Source organism: Daphnia magna, linkage group LG3 (assembly GCF_020631705.1).
Source record: "Daphnia magna isolate NIES linkage group LG3, ASM2063170v1.1, whole genome shotgun sequence".
Taxonomy (NCBI): Eukaryota; Metazoa; Arthropoda; class Branchiopoda; order Diplostraca; family Daphniidae; genus Daphnia; species Daphnia magna.
In genome coordinates, this window is record NC_059184.1 from 12,486,123 (window position 1) to 12,506,103 (window position 19,981).

General features: G+C 40.4%; 3 protein-coding genes and 1 non-coding gene across 4 annotated transcripts; 3 read left to right on the top strand and 1 right to left on the bottom strand.

The window, feature by feature from the left end:
• The first annotated feature begins 1,721 nt into the window (after positions 1–1,721).
• Positions 1,722–2,767, top strand: LOC116919777. Its single transcript, XM_045171502.1, has 3 exons — positions 1,722–1,951; positions 2,025–2,208; positions 2,260–2,767. The coding sequence occupies exons 1-3, from the start codon at positions 1,796–1,798 to the stop codon at positions 2,352–2,354; spliced, it is 435 nt and encodes a 144-aa protein (XP_045027437.1). The 5' UTR covers positions 1,722–1,795; the 3' UTR covers positions 2,355–2,767.
• A 134-nt stretch (positions 2,768–2,901) lies between these two features.
• Positions 2,902–6,221, top strand: LOC116919775 (dnaJ homolog subfamily C member 10). The gene is made up of 10 exons (XM_032925803.2): positions 2,902–3,053; positions 3,118–3,508; positions 3,567–3,778; positions 3,834–4,055; positions 4,114–4,326; positions 4,391–4,560; positions 4,623–4,875; positions 4,937–5,132; positions 5,206–5,476; positions 5,556–6,221. The coding sequence occupies exons 1-10, from the start codon at positions 3,051–3,053 to the stop codon at positions 6,025–6,027; spliced, it is 2,403 nt and encodes an 800-aa protein (XP_032781694.2). The 5' UTR covers positions 2,902–3,050; the 3' UTR covers positions 6,028–6,221.
• A 71-nt stretch (positions 6,222–6,292) lies between these two features.
• LOC116919776 (protein gooseberry) lies at positions 6,293–11,994 on the bottom strand. The gene is made up of 6 exons (XM_032925804.2): positions 11,597–11,994; positions 10,934–11,286; positions 10,694–10,865; positions 7,795–8,000; positions 7,234–7,432; positions 6,293–7,154 (listed from the first exon to the last, which is right to left on the bottom strand). Exons 1-6 carry the CDS (start codon positions 11,667–11,669, stop codon positions 6,574–6,576), a joined length of 1,584 nt encoding a protein of 527 aa, XP_032781695.2. The 5' UTR covers positions 11,670–11,994; the 3' UTR covers positions 6,293–6,573.
• Positions 11,995–15,865: 3,871 nt separating this feature from the next.
• On the top strand, positions 15,866–15,938 carry Trnar-ucg. Its single transcript has one exon. It is a non-coding gene; the product is annotated as a tRNA-Arg (tRNA).
• Positions 15,939–19,981: the final 4,043 nt, after the last annotated feature.

The window sequence follows — 19,981 nt, forward strand, 5'->3', positions numbered from 1 at the left end:
ACATTTTTTGAAAGAAAGAAAACCAATTTCGCTATATGTCGTCTGATGGCGCCGGTAGGCCATTGTTTGCTTTTAAGTTCTGTTCTTCTTTTGAAAGTTGTTCATCTCCGTGTATAGTCTCTGGTTCTCACGTAGATAACACGAACATCGTCGCTGAGTCTGTATACCCAAACTCAATGGGAAAACCAGTTTTCAGGCTTGCATTTTAAAAAAGACGGTCTAACCGTATACGGCTGTTTTGACATTATCGATGTGTGTATAGATGCAAAAGAAACTACAAAGGGGAACGGGCAGAATGCCGCCGTGAATGTTTGAACCCGAACACCCGGAATATAATATACGTAAACGAGATGCAGAGAAAGAATGTATATCTAACAAGGTGGAGGAAAAACAAAACAAAAATGAAAGTGAACATTTTTATTATTTTGGACCGGATTTTGTTGTTGTTGTTCAACTTTCATTTGACCCCGAGTCATTTGCCTACTGGGCTGCTGATGTAATTAAAACAGTTTTATAGACATTAATTGATGAACGTATAGTGTAGTCAAACATATATACGATCGTCCAAAGGCTGTTGAAATTATAAAAAGAAATTATTGGAATTGGACCGACGAATAATTGCTAACAACTGAGCGATAGATTGAAAAAAATAATTTCATGATTATTGCCACAAAATTAACTCTATAACGCAAGTATTAAATTTAGCTTTACCTTTAATACGCTTGTCCTCTTCGGTTCCCGCCAAAGCATAGACTCCCATAAAATCAAGAGTACCTTCTTCTATTTTAAGTTTTTTTATTTAAGTTATCAAATAGTTTTTTTAATAGGTATTTTAAATTCTTTTGTTTTTCTAATATTTAAGTTTATTCTATAATGAAGAAGGATTACTCCGTGTCTGGTATTTAATAAAATTTAAAGGCTATCCAGACACGGATAATCAATGGATCCCTGCCAAACTAACCAACTGCAGGACTCCTATAAGAGAATTTAATAAAAAGTAAGTTTTTTTCGTGTATTATAAAAATTTCTGAATTATTTATTTTTCTAATTTTTTCTAAATTTTTAGGAGGAAGTTCATGAAAAACGTTCTGACACCACCCCAATCAGATTCGGATGGGGAATTGTTTGTGGATGTTGTTGGTGGTGTGGCTGATGGAAGGGAAGGATTGGGTGTGGATGGTGGTGAGAATGGGGTGGGATTGAATGGATTTGAGGAGGATGGTGGTGTGGGTGATAAAATAGATGACTTAGGTGTGGATGGTGGTGTGAATGGGGGGGATTTGGATGGATTCGGGGAGGATGGCGGTGTAGGTGATATAATAGATGGCTTGGGTGTGGATGGTGGTGTGAATGCGGGAGTGGATGGCGGTGTAGGTGATATAATAGATGGCTTGGGTGTGGATGGTGGTGTGAATGCAGGAGTGGATGGTGGTGTGTTTGGGGGAATGGGTGGCTTGGGAGAGGATGTTGGTGTTGGCGGGGATGACGGAAAGGTAAAACTAAAGAAAAAAAAAAGAATTAGAACGGAGGAAAGGAAGAGAAAAAATTCAAAATGTTTTAAAGTGAGTATTAAATTATATTTCAAATAATTTTTTATAATTAATAATTTTATTTTGTTTAGTGTGAAGGCTGAAACTTACTTGCTCGTGAATGGAGGTAACAATTATTTATTTTTAATTGTAGACGTGTTTAACATACATTTTCTTTTAGTGATTTCCCTTTTCGAACCACAAAAATACAAAACTGGGTGGGATGCTTCGGTGCCAGAGGCTCTGGTTTGGCCACTTATAGTCCAATGCACGAAAAGTTGAATAAGAATCCGAACGGTAACACATTCATCCCGTTGTCCGAATTGGTGTTCCGACTTTGTGCCTTCCACAGACCAGGATATGACCACGTCACAATTGTGTTTTACAATTTCACTTCATTTACAGTGAAGTCCCAAAATTTGGTAAGTTTTTTTTAGATTTTTATGTAAATTAGTAAACGCCAATATTGATCAATAATTCCATTCCATTTTCCAGATGGCAATTCTTTCAGATTTTGAAAAAGCGAGTGTCACTCTACAAGATGTGTCATTCGTTTCTTATGGAAATTTGACACATTGTAATGGCACTGTTTTTGACCCATTCGTGGTTGCTGGTAACGAAATGTCAAGAATTATAAAGGAACGCCAATTAACTGATTGGATTTCTTCGATAAAATTAGGTAAGTAATTGTTATTTATTCAGTGTTCCTAATTAATATGTGTCTTCAAAGCATGTAGCGCTCGCATGTTTCCCTTATGCTCGGGTCGAAACAGAGCCGCATTCGACAATGAAGATGACGAGGACGAGGACGAGGACGCCCAGTAGAAGAGTCCCTTCTTCTTTTGCACCTTCTCATTGTCCTTGCCGTCTACTTTGTTACGTACACAATAGTGTTTTGACAACTTTCTGATTCTGCCTAGTAATCCCTCTGCTAGTTGCTATCTATCACTGCTGCCATTACCAATTCGCGCCCAATTTAGGCTTTATTCCGTATAGATTGTTTTTCACTCCTTTATCGGGTGAGTAGGGTTGGGACCGAAGCGGCTGTTGCGCTTTGGTACAACAGCGCTGCAGGGTGTCAACCCTGACGCATGGCAACGTCCTTGACGCGTCGTATACCCAATCCCCAAGTCTTATATTTTTTCATGGATTTTTAATGTCTCAATTGAATTACCCGTACAAATGTATGATAATAATGTCACTGCACAAAATTTTTCTTTAAAAATCATTTGGCTATAGGAATTTTGAAAACAATCCAAGTCGTTGAAGGAAATCTTATGTTTTTTCCACCAAAATCTTGTTTTGAGATTCCGCCGCCATCTAGTGAATATTCTTTGGACTTAATTAAAATCTTTCTGTAGGCTGGTTCAAAAAAAAAAAAAGAAATGTATTTAAAAGGAGGTTGGGTAAAATAACACATGTTGAATTTCAGCCTTTCAGTTTCAATCACTTTGGAGATGACCTTTTGAGATCGCGGGTCAAAGTCTCTATTCAGCAAGCTCCGGAGGAAAAAAGACTAGGATGGTATTTAGTAACGTATTGTTGATACTTTCATCTTGAATATATCCGTAATTTGCTATTCCATTAGATTGCCGGTCGATTTTTTCTCGCGTTTGCACTGACAGTTGCAACTGTCAAACAAGTTACTGCAGAAAAAGATTTCTACGAACTGCTGGGCGTAGAACAAACAGCGGATAGTCGCGAAATTAGAAAAGCCTTCAAGAAACTAGCCATTACCACACATCCAGATAAAAACCCAGATGACCCACTTGCTCAGCAAAAATTTTTGGATCTCAAGCAGGCTTACGAAGTACTCAAGGATCAAGAGACTCGTAAACAATATGATCTTCATGGAGAGAATGGAATTAAAGACGGTTTTAAAAGCAGCAAAGAATATCAAAACTGGAATTTCTATAAAAACCACTTTGGCATTTATGATGATGATCCTGAAATAATCACATTGTCAGCATCAGATTTTGGTGAGAATATCCTTGAAGTAATTTTGTTTCAATGCTTACAATATTGTCTCTGTCTTAGAACAAAATGTAAAGAACTCAATGGAGTACTGGTTTATCAAGTTTTATTCACCTATGTGCTCACATTGCCATGTAATGTCCCCTAACTGGAGACAGCTTGCTCTGGAGTTGAGTGCTGTGATAAAAATAGCTGCTGTTAATTGTGAAGAAGACTGGGTTCTCTGTCGCAAAGAAGGAATCTCATCGTACCCATCACTTGTTTTATATCCAAATGTAAGCTATTTGATTTGTTATGCAACACCAGTAATTCTCATAAAATTTATTATAGAAAGATAAATATTATGGAGAAAGAACTCCAGAAGATATGCAGAACTTTGTTTTGCACAAGCTTCCGACTCAACCAAATGAAATTTCTAGCTATAAAATCTTCAAAAGTAATATGGAGGATGAGACAATAAGAAGCTCTCCCTTGCTTTTCATCTTCTGCAAAGATTCTACTGATACTAACTGTCCGTCTTGGCAGAGCAGGAGCAAACTATCCTACATCTTTGTCAGTATTAAAGTAAATAGTTTTCTAAAAATGTAGCGTAACACCTTTTTATCACCAGGATGGCTTAGTGGAAGTAGCTTACGTCGACTGTTCGTCCAAAGACATATCGTGTTCCAAAATTGGATTTCAATCAGCAACCATTTATCTACCATCAGGGAATGATACTCTGCAGAACGGTATTGAAATTCACAGTCTCAATTATCTGGAAATTGCGACTCAGATTCTCAGACAACTTCCTGAGGCTGAACTTGTCGATGAAAAAAGCCTAGAGGTTATCACCGTGTCGCTCACAAAAGTCAAAAGAATAATTTTCCAATAGATTTTTTTTTGTGTAGAATATCCACGGAAAGTTGGTCGAGGATCTCGGCCAAGACTGGCTCGTGTATTTCACTGAAAATCAAGAATACCAAAGCTTCGTCGATCTGCAATACCGAAGACTACCCGCCCTTTTGCCTCATATAAAACTGGGCCGCATCAATTGCAATAAGTCAGCAGAAATTTGCAAGTATGCACTCGTTATCATTGGACTGGATCTTTAATTTGACCCCCCAATTATAATTTCATTAGAAACAAATATTTTATCAACAAGTATCCCACATTTGCCACTTTCAAGCGCGGTGGAGCCGTAGAGATGCACGTCGGTGGTGTGAGCGTATCCGAAGTCGTCAATTTCGCACGAAACAGCATTTGGGCACCAAACCTTGAAACGCTGAATCCTAATACATTTCCCGATTGTCTTAATGACGGCCATCCGTGGGTAGTTGACTTTTATGCTCCTTGGTGTCCACCATGCATGCGCCTGATTCCGGAATTCAGAAGGGTGAGCTTATTGATGTTGAAAAGGGATAATTTCCTATACTAATTCAAGTGTTATTTCTTAGGCCAGCAGTATGGTAGGTGGCATAGTCAAATTTGGCTCGCTTGATTGCGCCACACACCGTGATCTTTGTGCCACCTACGACATTCGTTCCTATCCAACAGTAATCTTCTATAACTATTCAACTCCACATGCTTACACTGGCCAATTTGTCAGTCGCGATATCGCAACCTTTGTTGAAGATGTTCTACGTCCCCCAGGTAGCTTCAACATTTCGTTTTAACTGTCTAATCCAACCGTATTAATACTTTCTTGACAAACAAAACCTTGTAGTTATCGATTTGACGATTGACAACTTCGAGTCGTTGGTGTTAAACCGAGGCAAAAACGAAGTGTGGTTGGTTGATTTCTTTGCTTCGTGGTGCGGCCCTTGCATTCAGTTGGCGCCCCAATGGCGTTCGCTTGCCAGAATGGTCGGGCATTTAAATAACATAAACATCGGCTCAGTGGACTGCGTCACGCAAGAGCTGCTCTGTACACAGCACGGTGTTCGTTCCTATCCGACCATTCGGCTCTACCCTATCGGGGGTACTGGTGATATCATGTAAATCATTATTGCCTAGTTAAATACCCTCCCTATATTGATTACTATTATTTAATTAATTATTATGTTTGGCTTCTAGTACATACAACGGTTTCCAGCGAGATGCATATGCTTTACGTAGTTGGTTGGTGAGTTCGCTACCATCGTCTGTGTACGCCCTTGGTGACTACAATTTCGCCGACGTCGTGCTCCGGTCCAACACTCCTTGGGTTGTTGACTATTACGCTCCTTGGTGCGGACCTTGCCAAGTCTTTGCCGTAGAATTCGAATTAGCAGCAAAGCAACTGGACGACGGCCGCCGATTGAAATTCGCTAAAGTCAATTGCGAGAGTTTCCCGCACGTGTGTCGAAATGCCGGCATTCAATCCTACCCCACGGTGCGATATTACCCTGGCAAAACGGGTTGGTCGCCGCAAAATCCGTTTGGTGTTCCATTTGTTAACGACCGTAGGAAAGTGGAGGACGTTGTCGAATGGCTGGAAGAATTATTAGTTTCTCAATCTCCTAGTGCCTCTGGTAACAATGCTGCTTCCATTCGTGACGAGCTCTAAGTCACTCACCTCGTCAGATTTGCGATCAATGTTCAGCGCACTTTCTAATCAAAAATCTCGCTGTTTTTACAATTTGTTATTGCCCTCGTGAAATTATATGATATTCAAATGCCCGTTAATCGATAAGCCGCTTGCAAGTACTTGATAAATAGAATAGATAAAGTATGCTTATTAAAAGAAAGTGGTTACCGCTACTAAATAATTTTACTTTTTAAATGATCTATCCCATTATTATGAAAGCTCGATTTATTTTGGCGAATAAAACTGCCATAAAAAGTACTGTATTTCGCTGGAAATAAAAAAAAACAAAAAACAAACAAAAAAGAAGGAGAGAAGATTAGAAAAACGTAAAAGGCATTGTTATGTTTTAGCACTGGAGCATTAAAAAACCCGATGAACTAGTAAGTTGTTTGATAAGGTGATATCATATTTAAGGCATTCGTAAATATGTAGATCAAGTAGTTACGTTTTGAATGGTTTATGAGCGTCATTCCTGAGAATTTTTCGAAATCCCGCCCTTCAAATATCTAATTTTGTGTCACTTTTCTAGTAAAATCCGAATGAGGCTGCCGCTCCGCTGGTTCCTTTGGCTAAATTATAGTTCCGATAGGCCACGGCGGCTGCGGCAGCTGAAGAAACACCCACAACGGCCGGATTGTGATGATGGTGGCCGTAGGAAAAGGAGGCCGACGCAGCTTTGCCAACATCGCCGTAGCTCTGATGGTGATGGTGATGGCCCATGAACATTTCGCCAGTAGCAATGCCATTGTAGTTGTCGAATCCGTTGAACGAAGAAGAGGCTGCAGTCCAGCAAGGCATTTCGTTTCCGATGGCATTCGAGGCGCTTCCGGCTCCACCCGATTTCACCGCATTCCAGCCCGTTTCGCTGAGGGTCGACGGCAAGTGGTGATGCGGATGCGATGGATACTCCACACCAACCGACGATGCGGAAGCAGAAGTCGGAGTGTAATTGCTCAATCCGCCGCTAGGTGTAACTGCCGCTGCGGTAGCGAATAATTGCCCGAAAGACTCAGCCGGATTGAAAGCCGAACTGGCCACACCTCCGGCATTGGCCGACTGCGGAAACAGGAAATTACTGCCACTCGTGCGATCCGGCCAACAGCGATCTACATTCCCAATCAAAAATAATTCGATTTTATTTCTCGATAAAAATTTTTTTAAAAAAGCACCGTTGAAATTTTTTACCAGACATGGTTCCACCCGATTCGGATGTAGCCGCATTATATTGGCTGGAAGCAGCAGCCGGTTGGCTCTGATAAGGCAGACCTAGGGAGCCTATACTCGATCCCGATGACTGGCCGACTCCTCCTCCTGAATTGGGATGTTGATGTTGCGACGTTCCCATATGCTTGCGCCATCTAGCACGTCGGTTACTGAACCATACCTGTATACGTGCAATTTCAAAAGACTCGCGTTTAGTCAAAGGGAACCCAGATTTAATAGAGTCCCTCGAAGCTCTTTTTCTTGCAATTACACGGGAACACCATTTGTTTATTTTAGGAACTGTTTTCCTCATTCTGCCGAGCCATTTCGTTTGCGAGCACAGTGTTCACCTTCTGTTTGCTGTCAACATGACGTACGACATGCTTATACGGCATATGCCGCCATTAAGATACACTGCCTCCCAAAAAAAGAAACATTGTGGTAATCATTTCTAGGTTTTTTTTTTTTTTAATGGAGCCATTTTTAAAAAGAAAAAACGAATGTCTGGGAAAAGGAGAAGATTCAAAATATTTGGTAGTTTACCTGAACTCTGGCTTCTGTTAATCGAGTCTTCTGAGCCAATTCTTCTCTGGTGTAGACATCCGGATATTGCGATCGCTCGAATGCTCGTTCCAGTTCCTCCAATTGATCGGCGCTGAAGGTGGTCCGCGAGCGGCGCTGTTTCCGCTTCAGCGCAATGCCCGGCTCCGATTCGATATCCGATGAATCTTCATCTTCGCTCGAGCGGCCTAAAGAATGTAAAACAGCCCGAAATACAAACGAGGAACAATGGAAACTATTCGATATCCAATAATACGCAATTTTTACCAAGGAATTTCGTTTCTTTTTTTTTTTTACGTAAATAAATATCCGTGACGTATGTATACTGTAGACACAATCAACTATAGCATTCCTAACCAAAATACCAAAATAGAGAACCCGGAAAAAAACAAAAAAATTCCTTTGGATTAAGATAAAAGTCGTTTAATAAACATGTGGATGATTGAATCAAAGAGCGCCTCTATCTGAATGTTGTTTATACATTCCATTACAAAAAAAAAAAACAGGGAAATGATTATAAAGAAAGAGCGAAGAAAAAAACAAAAAACAACTAATATTTCTTTATAAATACGTACAGTATGCTGCGCGAAAGAAAACTACTAATAAACAACATTTTCTTCTGGTATAGGTCTTTGGCGGCGTGTCTGACGGAGCGGCCGACGATGTCACTTCATTTCCACACATCATTGAAAAGAACCTCATCACTCTTGGAGGGCAGCCCTGTCTTTGATGCCAGTGGTAAATACGTCATATTTCCAAATCACTGATTCTTTCTATCTTTTTCCTCTTCTCTCTTTCTTATTGCTGTGTGTCCCATTTATTCAAATTTTTCTTCTCATTCCCCCCTTTTATTTTTATTTTTTTCTTCAGACATTTTTTTTTTACAAGAAAATAGTCCCTCCTCAGCACAGATGGCGCTCCGCTGTTCCATTCAACGGGGGGTACATCTAGACGTGCGTACACACACACACACATACTCACGTATATATTATATGTATACACACCTTTGGCGTGAAGAAGGGAAAGAGAAAAAGAAAGGAGAAAAGCCGTGTGTGGTCGGCTCTGCGCGTGATTAATGAACGCCGGATTCCCGCCGACAAGGAGGAACCCCCCGAGTGCGGCGAGCCACCCGATCTTAGCGCACATCCCGCGCCCTCCATAGGGATCCTAACCCCCCTGCTTTTGCGTGGTATGCTCACCAACTTACAGTCGTATCGATATGTAAGAAGGAAACAAAAAAATTCATAATCTCACACATATGTATAAGTTTGGATGTAATATATAAAGAAATGTTATCAATCGATTTAGTCGCTATTTCATTCTATCCCCAACGGGTTCTCTTGAATTTCGGGAAAAAACATCCGAGGTTTTCTACGTATACCTGTAGAAATTCACTATCCATGCCATATTTATTTGAGGGAAACGAAAACTATACCTATACCACCCAAGGCGGTCGTGCGCTATAGTCTAGGTGTTATAGAGGCGCGCGATCTGCATTGCAAATTAGATCTCGAAACAATTTTTTGAGAGCGAAAAGTTCTGTTGCTTTAGCCTATTTTTTGTTTCAAACGATCAGGTCCAACAGGTGATGTATTGACCTATCTCGTGTTCAATACAAGTAGCCGTTGACGTTGTTTTGCAGGTCAACCGACGGATTAATATCAATCACGCTTCCGCAAATCCGTTTGATTATTCAAAAGTCATGGCGAGAAGCGAAGGTGAGAACGAAAAAAAAAAAAGGGGAGCAATGAAAAAAAACGATAAAAACTTCAAAATCTTCGGGAACGTCTAAAGAATAAATCAACTGCCATTTCCCCCTATTTTTTTCAAGTTTCGCTAAATATTCTCTCTCTCTCTCTCTCGTTTTAATACGAGTGTTTATTTTTTTTTTATTTGAAATTCCGATGTTTTACCTTGCGTGCGGTACACTCCTTTTCTTTCCCCCTCTGGTGATTAGGACTGAAAACGAGCGTAACAGGTCGACCGACACGTCGCCGTCGTATCTACACTCATTTCGCCCGCGTAATGTCGTACACACGAACGATGGCTACCGCTTCTATAACAGCGCTTCTCATGTAAAAGTTGTATTATGCGCATTATTATGCATCTTCCCACCTTTTTTTTGCTGTTCAAAACGAAAAGAGGGGGGGAAGTATACGTGGATACACAACACGTTTTTTTCTTGGGAGGTATTCACCGTATCAATTTTTTTTTCCCCCTATTCGTGCTCGGATGACATCTTAGATAAAAAGCAAGACAGTCGAGGGGTAAAAAGAAAAAAAAGAAATGATCGGAGACGGAAGATGACAAACATCTTCCGACGCTGATGACCTTTCATGTCAAAATGTCACTCTTTCCTTCGATATAAAAGGCTAGGCGCAAAAGGTAAAAAGAAAGCCAAACTATAAAGAAAAGGTCGAAAGCCATCAGTTTTCATGTAACACCTTTGTGGACCGTTTTCTTCTTTATCTCACAGCGCCTTCGCACGAGATAAATGAATATGAGTATATTCCATACGTAAATCCGATTAAGTCGTTGAAGGGCACGCTGGCCGAATGCTGTCCTGCCATAACAGTTTTTGATTCATTTGGGCATGTCAGGCATTAACCCAAAAGAGCCTTTGATATATAATATAGTTGTAATAAGTCAATGTTATAAGCGACGCTGTAAAATGATATAGAGCCTAATTTAATTTCATGTTTTTTGCTAACGATTGGCTGACGTTGTCACTAATTTAGTTCATATACGTATCTATACCATCAATTGCGCGATTTTATCGAATGATATAGGGAAGGTTTAGTTTGCTATAGTGGCACAACTAACGACATCAAATCAAATCGCTTTACGGGGGGATAATTGTTAGTATATATAATATGCATACCTGCTAATATACCGTTGATGGTGTGATCATGTTGTGGACGGTGAGGATCGGCGCTGATTCCGTCGAGGCTACTGCCGCAATCGTCGCTTCCGTGGCCTTCGCCGCGAGATCCTCGCAACAGTCGGCTGATGGACGAGACGGACGGTGCCGATGTTTTGTCGCATATTCCATCCTTGATCGCAAGTAAAACGTTAAGAGCTTTCCAATTGAAGTGCGTTGATTGGGTTGTCAAATTTTTACTTTAATGAGACGATCGCGAATTTCCCATGAAAAGATGTTGGGGTTGTCCCGTCGGTAATCGTCCATTTTGCGTTCAACCTCATTGCTTCCGCCGGCCGGCGTGGTGCTTCCAGAAGATCCTGATGAACTACTTTTGGGTTTCGATCCGCCGATGACTCCGGGGCGGATGCTGCCCGTCTCTTGATAGCGATTGAGGATCTTGGAAACGCATCCGTGGGACACGCGCAACTGCCGTGAGATGACGCACGGACGAACGCCCGCCGCCGCCAATTCGACGATCTTCAAACGGATGTGATTCGGAAGTGGACGACCGTTGATGAACACTCCGCCCAGTTGGTTAACACGTCCCTGGCCTTTTTCATGACGTTAGAGCACGCACAAAAACAAAAAAAAAAGGCAAAATTAATTGACCTATTTAAATTACGGAACGTTTTCTTCGTTTCCAATGGCTCCGCATTTGCCTTTCTAATGAGAAAGTGAAATCACGCAGGACTTTCTACATTAAAACATTCAAGTGGATACATTTTCAATGGTCTTAATAGATCAATTGAAGTATGCATGACTTGCACTTCTACTCAAATTTATGTGATTTAAACAACAGTGAAAGCGCGGCTCCTGCGAAATATTAAATTAAAACTGGGTTCAGCTCTATCCAGCCTATACCTTGGAAAGGATAGCCTCCAAGGAGAGGACGAATTCCGAGTGGGTTCGTCATGGCAAGGCTATTCGATGTCATCGGCTATACACACTGCAAAATCTTGCACCAACTCAGAAGGTGAAACACTGTTGTTGCTGGTCTTGTTTCTTGTTTAAAAATAATTCTAATAATCCGTTGTGGGTTCAAATATACTCCGGGCCGAATGTTGGAAATGTCGATAGGTCAAACAGTAATATAACTACATACGATATCCAAATGAATTTGTTCTTTTTCTTTTGATATACAAAACGTTGGACCTGATTTCTTCTTCTTGTTGCTTAACCGATGATTGGGCTGACACTGACGGGCGGTCGACGGTCACCGACATGACATCAGACCATTGTTATCGCAGCCGGCACAAGTCGCTTTAAACGTGTAGAAAGCGCGATGGGAGTAGAGAAGAAGAAGGAAAAAAAGGGAATATTAAAAAGAAAGAAAAAAAAAGTGACGGCGTATTATTTGTTTCCTAAACTGGCCGTCGCCAATCAGGAAGGAAAAGAGGCGGTCCCTTTAGCAGTTCCATGGGAGGGGTTCTTTTCGGGTTTCATATGATCGATGGTAATCGTTCGGATGCCATCGATGCTTGGTATACGATTCGGGGTGCGTGTCGCTTCGAGCTGGGTGGTCGTGTACATTTTCCATGTACATACAAATGGCTTGTAACATGTCGGAGAAAGGAGACGAGCGCGTGCTTTACCTTCCTCGCACAGCTGGGGTGATGATGGGAGCCACGCCTTCTTCCTCCCGCCCGATTGGCTGGCGGCGACGTCTCTTTCTGATCCCGCCTTTGGTTGCTCTCCCGCGACGATCGCCGTCTCTTCACCTCCTCCATCCTCATGCATATATTTGTATTGATATGTATCAATAACGGCTCTTCACGAGAGAAATATGGGTGTGCCAGCATGCCTGCGTGATCACGCCCAGTCTGAGATTTTTATGCAACATCACAGTATTTTCTTATTATTATTATTATTATTTTTTTCATAATAATTTTTATTTCACAATTTTTTTTTATTGTACGTAGGCTATATACCTACGTGTTCCACATGTAACGTTTGGCCTTAAAACTAGTACATCGTTGTGCTCTTTTTATTTGAGGTGAAAGATTATTATAGCTTATTTTTATTATACGCACAGACGATTTGACAGCGATAATATTTGATTGGCTCGTTCACAGAAAATTGGTTTGAAATTATTGGTTCGTGCACGTAATGTGGGACGTGAATAAAGAACCTCTCGCAGTAACAAATATCAAAAGAGAATTTAACAAAGAAGACTTAAAACGTATATATATAGGTCTATAGCTATAGTCTATACACTAAAACATAAAACTCGGAAAATATTCGGGGAAAAATAGTCAACGCCTTGCAATAATCCAAAATGGCCCATTCACTTTGACGAGAAACATTTTCAAAAAAATATCGCTTGCCACAGCATATGTATTTATACGCAGACTATTCCACTATATATATTCACGTGATATCAATTCCAAGGCTCGCTCTCTTGTATTCATATCTTTGCAGACGACGATATTGTTAGCTATTGAATCGGAATTGTCAATAACACCATTCTCTGCAGTTGGAAATCGCTTTAAAAATGATTCTTTTTTCAAAGCGTAATATAACATCGAACGTCAGAATTCCTTAACTCGAATTACCATACGTATATTATATACATGTACTTATACTTGAAATAACCCTTTTCCTTCGATGATGCTGCATTGCCTCTTATTATATTTTGGTATATAACAGATGCTTTCCCGTTGCGTTTTTGTTTTTTCACCGTGTGATGGCCCAGGAAGGTGTTGGCATCCGACACCTTTGCTCTCTCTCTCTTTCTCCTTTTTCACTATATACGTATATTTCTCTTTTGTATACATCAACAGGTATATACGTAGATATACGTATATATGTTATACAGCATCGGTGGATACGAGTCCAGCCCACTCGCTGAGATTTCCCTAATAGAAATAACGGCAGGTGGGCCAAACCACCCGGACAAGTCCCCGTGTGTTTTGTTTTTTTGTGTTTTCTTTTTCTTAGATTCTCCCCTTTCTTTTTCTCTTCTCGACACCTTCAAACGGGACCGCCAGCACTCTACGAAATTCAATTCAACATCTGATGTGTGAGAAAAATATATATGAACAAAAATACCGCCAACTTGGATGCCATCTGCAGGATTTATAGCCTGCACTAGTGGTCCATCAGCATCCTATATTTTAGATTGTCCAGGAGATGTAAGTTTAAAACGACAAAGTTTGAATCGTTAGCAACACAACACAACGTCATCGCATTTTCTATGTATAATATATCGGCCCTGGCTGTCTTCATAAGTCGAAACATGATCCTTAAACATTTGTGATTCAATGATATTCATCTGCTCGTTTAAACCAGGTATTCAAATTCGCCTATTAGCTTTATTTCGTAAAAAATTCAATTGCATAAATGGCTTCCAGAAATCAGCTAAAATTAAAAAAAACAATTGTTTTGTGTCTGACCGTTTTGCTATATACCCTCAAAATAGACCACGGATCGTAGAACATATGTAATACGTTTGATGTACGTGCTGCTGTGTTAAGAATAAATGAAGGTTGAACCAACGACTGTGGGTGCTGTGATGAAGCCGATAAATCATGGTGAGTGCTGCCGAGCGCGGACAGGTGCTTCGTGCCATTATTACGAAAGGAAAGAAAAATCTCACAGGTGGTGGCGGGTTGGCGGCAACTGTTCAAGTCCTGTGGCAGGTAGCAATTACATCGTTTTCTTTCTGTTTTTTTTCTTGGGCCGCCCGGGAACTCGTAGAGCAAAAGGTAACACGTACAAAAGATCCGACTAAACAGGCACATCCACCACCGGCTCCGCAAAGCCAACACAACCCTCCTCAGCATCTCTTCGCCGTGTGTTCTGTAATTTACTTGTGTGTGTTTACACGTCCTCCGGTTCTATATACGTTGTGTAGACCCTACGGTGTGCATTTATGCAACTCTGTAGATGAGTGAAGAAGGAAGTCATGTTTCTTTTTACTCTATCACGTCTTTCATCTGTTACAAATGGCTCCATATTCTTTGTCTGTTGTTCTATATACTCTGACGGGTTTTAAAATGCAGCTGTTGCAATAAAAAGAGAACATTACGACGTTCCATTGTGTATAACTTCGATAAAGAACGTCAACTGAAATTTATTAACGGATTGGCACATTTCAAAAAAAGATCTTGAATTCATGAAAAATGTACAAGATATACAGAAGCAGAAAACGGAACTTATTTTTTATGACGTGAAGATTTGGATATCAGTAGATCGCGTTTCACTGAGAACGTGGACTGTGTTGAACAAAGATCCAAATTTACACGTTCATATCCAGAAGTTGGGCATGAATATCAATTACGAAGGATTTTTTGTGTGTGTTTACACAGCAGATGGCAAAGATAACGAATGCAACATATAACCCCCTCTTTTAAAGGAAAAGAAAATGCCTTTGTTATTGTTGAAAACTAGCCTTAGAAAATATAACCACTGTCAGTTAAACTCTTGGAATTCCATTTAATAATAGACCAGCTCGTCTTGAAGGGCTTCCAGCTAAAAATCATCAGTCAAACTATAGAGCAGGGTCGTAATCTCATCCTGAATCGAAGTCTATACTGTACAACTTTTGTGTATGAGAAGGCAATCCAGCGATGGATATACAAGTGGACAATGGAGCCACCAACGAAGTGGCCGCTTACCTTTAATAAAAAAAACCAAGCTTGTGTCACATTTAAGCTTTATGCACACCCAAGACTTAGAACATAATCCAAGAACCTTGACGGTGAGTGTGAAATACGCCGCGTCACTGATTGGGGAAGCGATACAGATGGCTCGTGCTGAGCGAGCATATATGCTTTTAAACGATTTTTACTAAGACGATCTGGTTTCTTCAGCCATTCAGCCCCCCCTCTCCTTTCTTCACGCCTCGTTGTGGCGACGGTCACTATTTAGCCCCATTAAGCCTATATCATCCAGTCCGAGTAGACTACACGTAAGAATTGAGGTTGTAGTCCATTTTCACCAATGAACAATGTGTTACCTATACATGGCAAAAAATCACTAACTTTAGCATTAAAAAATTAAAATATTACTTAATTTTTATTAAATTAAATAAAAGTTATTTGTGTATTTACCCTGCAGTTCCGTTCATAATATTCCACTTCCTTTAGAACTAAAACAGAATATAAAGAAACTGTTTACACACTATGATACGACCATGTGGCCTAATGGATAAGGCGTTGGACTTCGGATCCAAAGATTGCAGGTTCGAGTCCTGTCATGGTCGAATGTCTTTTTCGCTTTTTTTTTTCTTTTGTATTTTTACACCCACTGATAAAACTATTTATTCATATTTTGTGTATGCAAGCACTAAAGTTAATGATACAAGCCATCGGTTAAGCCTCTAGCATTCTGATGAAATCAACACACGCGTACCGCTTGACCGAGCTGGACTGGGGTTGGACCTACATTGAATAAACATAAACTTGGCATTAGAAAGCGTGACAGAAAGGTAAATACCAAACTAACCTACGCAGACCGAGTTGGTTCGTTTACTTTGTTCCTTTCTACAATAAAAATCATGATTGAGTGATCATTGGCTATACGTCAAAAAAGAAAGTTCTCTAATTTTGATACACAAGAACGTTGTATACACGTATGGTCCCCGTTTATACTGGGACTGGCAACGCATTTAGCTTGTTTGTTATTTTCAAACTTGTTTGTCGAAATTATGTTATAGATTAGAACCTTTAAATACCACTGTTCCGTCAGTGGTTAGCCTTCGCGTGTAATGACGTCTGCTGGTGCCACACCCTTGTTATGAATGTGACGGTGTAGTCTGCAATTGCAAAGCAAAGGCCTTTCCCTTCGTTGTATTATTATACCTATAGAAAAATGTCATTCTCATTACATTGATCTTAAACTAAACGCCAAGAGCTTCAAAGAATTTTATGCATTGCAAAAACAAAAATCGTTAATGGACATGTGAACATTTGTTACTCGGAAGTGGCTTCTCCCAGCAGGAAGTAGTTTCATTGAGTAGATAGAAACCAAGATAAAGGCCTGTATAGAAAACGGGCAGGAAACGTTGACCGCGAGAGCAAATAGATTGTTTCTTAGCCCTATATATTACTCCCCTCCGCTCTATTGTACAGAAGAAAATTGGCAATCATCTACCCAGCAGCCATCGAGTGGCCCGAAAAGGGACGGTTATAAACCTGTCCAACCTTCTTGTAAAATTATTGCACCGCCGTCCAAAGTGCAATAAAAATGAACTACTAAAAACTAGTCCATCTGCAAAAAAAAAAAAAAAAAAACTAATACCTTGGAAGAGGGAGCAAGTCAGGCAGTTAAATTCAAAGCAAAATAGAGAAGTATAATATCCACATTGGGCCTCTGAGAGATGGTCGGTTGGGTGATAAATCGATCGAGGCGGCCCAGCAATAAATACGAGCCCAATGTGTGTGAAATCGGTAGGCAAAAAAAAAAAAAAAAATGTGTAGAACATGGTGGAAAAAGTCATCTGTTGTCTTGATGAATTAATGGAAATTGTAAGATCAGTGTAGCGTGGTGCTACTCGTCTATATCACACAAGGGGTGAAGACAAGCCTACATAGATACAGAACCTGGGCAGCAATTAACCAGATCATTGAACTGATGTGTCTTTGATGGATCGTCGCCTACTCTGGCATCATCATAAGGTGAACAATTTTCTTATTCTTTTGAAAAGTCAACGTGGGATTTCGTTTTGAACACAAAAAAAAAAAAAAAAAGAAATGTTACTTTGTGTATCTGCGTGATGGTCGCGGCCTCTCTTTCTCATGCTGCACAAGAGACGATTTGAATAGAAGTAAATAGGAATGATATTGGCATAGGGCCATAGAGGACAGACTATACGAGGCCCAGGCTGACAGGGTGGGCCGCAGGTCTGGGAAAACGGTCGTTTGCCTGGCTTTTTCTGACCTGTCTCTTTCCTCAAAAGTATCAAGGTATTTTCTTTTTCGTTCTCTTTCAACTTATTCTCCTTGCTCTTTCTTTTCCCCATTTTTCTCTCTGGCGCTTTCAATTATCGCTTTATACCTACACGAGAGAAAAAGGGAAAATATATAACCATTAATGGTTTTACAAGTTTTTTCCGGGGGGGGGGGATTTCTTTTTTTTTTTTTCCAGTTGCAGGTCCATTGTCGTTTTGAATGCTCTTGTACACGGCCGCAGCCAGTTGTTTGGCCAGCATTCCACTCGATTGCTAATGTCGTTTTTATATGTATATATATATATTCATACAGACAGTACTACACTGATGCGTTTGTTGTAGAAAACCAATGTACATAGGTATATTGCTATTGACAAAAGCAATAGAGTGTGAGAACGAGAAGAGACAAGGGGGGTCAGGTGACGAAAGGAGGCGGAGTCACTGACGTTGTAGACCTGCTTTAGATGGGATGCTGCATTTATAGAAAACCACAGTCATATTCTACCATTTTCTTCTTCTTCTCGCCAATTGACATTCCATTTGGAGCCTAACTGAAATCATCGATGGATATGATGATGATGATTTTTTGTCTTCTTCTTTAGTCCTAATGATGTTGCCATCATCATCATTGCTTGTATATATTATAGATATACCCCCCTTCTATCATTGAGGTCTGCTCATCAGCCCTCGTCTCGCAGGCGGTCTTCTGTCAACAAGCCGCTCAGCATGGGGGGGACCTTTTTGCTAAAGGTGATCGTGTGTGCGATGCTGGGTAGAGTCCCAATCATCAGGTGAGACCGATGCGTAGTTTATAGCTGTGATTATAGCGGTCTATCGGGAGAAATCAAAGGGCACAGACACAGGGGAAAATAAAAGAAGCGAATGATACGGTCAATGTTTCTTTGTTAACATAGAAGCAACTGAAGCGGAATGCTTGATTGAGTTCATCAGGTAAAGATATAAGAGTATTGATTTTTATTTGATGCTATATTATTATGCCATGAGAGGAATGTTAACTTTGTCTCAATGGCACGCTGCATTAATGTGATGTACTATAAAAATTCCCCCTTTTTTTCTGTTTTGTTTGTATCTATAATTAGCAAATGTATGATTCCCAAACAGACCGCCATTTTCCTTCCCTTTCCTGGAACAAGCGTTGAACATCCGCATCATGCTGATTGTTCGAAAAAAAGAAATGCTCATTCTCCATCGGATGCCGGGCATTCTTTCTATTTTGTTAGACATTCCTATTGGTGCTTGCATATATATATACATGCCTGATACAGCACACACCAGCCTGTGGAATAAAAAAAAATAATAATATATATATATATATAAAAAAAGAAAGCTTTTTTAGACTTGGGATATATAGATATGCATAGCTGATAGTAAGTCAAATCAGCGTTGCTGTTTAGTGGTGTGTGTGGGCGAGGGCGAGAGGTGTTTCACACATAGCGATTCACGGGTGGGCACTCAGCAGTAGGCTGCATTATGTTTTTCTCTCTTTCGTGATGCATTCAATAAGTCGGTATAAGAAAAAGAGAGAGAGAGAAGGGCGCCACCCAGCAGGATGCTTGTTCCATAATACAGATAAACTCTGCTTATATATATTTTTCTTTTTGCCCCTTTCCATTCGGATCTTTACTGTGTGCGGCATATTTTCCTACAGTCACAAGGAGGGCTAAAGTGACTTAACACGGAGATGGCAACAGGTCGACGACATCACCAGCAGGGGGGCGTGTATATCTCACACACACCCACGAATGTATACGAGTCGGACACACGGGTTACACACCGCCCTGTCACACCATCATACATAGCGCTCGTCATCATCATCGCCTCGCGGTGGCGGCGGCTATGTTCTCAACAGCCAATCATCGAGAGAAAACCATTGTACAGGCATTTTTCAACACATAAATAACACAACACATGTTTCTTTTCTTCATACTCCTCTCGTTTTGCCCTGCGTTCGTGATTTATTTTTCGTTCGTTACTTGTATAGTTAAGCATTTATTTCACCATCAGAGGAGACAGAAATAATTAAACATTATACAAAACATTTATTATAAAAAAACAAATATTACACGTGATTGGCATTTTTTTCGTGAGAAAATCATGATGAAGCTTAATAGGATATCATTTACAATGGATGAATTTAAGTATCACCATTAATATGCTTTAAATCTTCCGTCAGCCTACACGGTGGGGCTTATAAGAACTATACACGTAAACGGCCCCGCGTTTTCCCTTTGAGAATGAAACGGGGCAGACAAGAGCACCCCACTGAACCCATCGTTCATATTTAGGAATGAAAAAAAAAAAAAGGCGAAAGAGAATAGGAAGAAAAACAGCCGCCG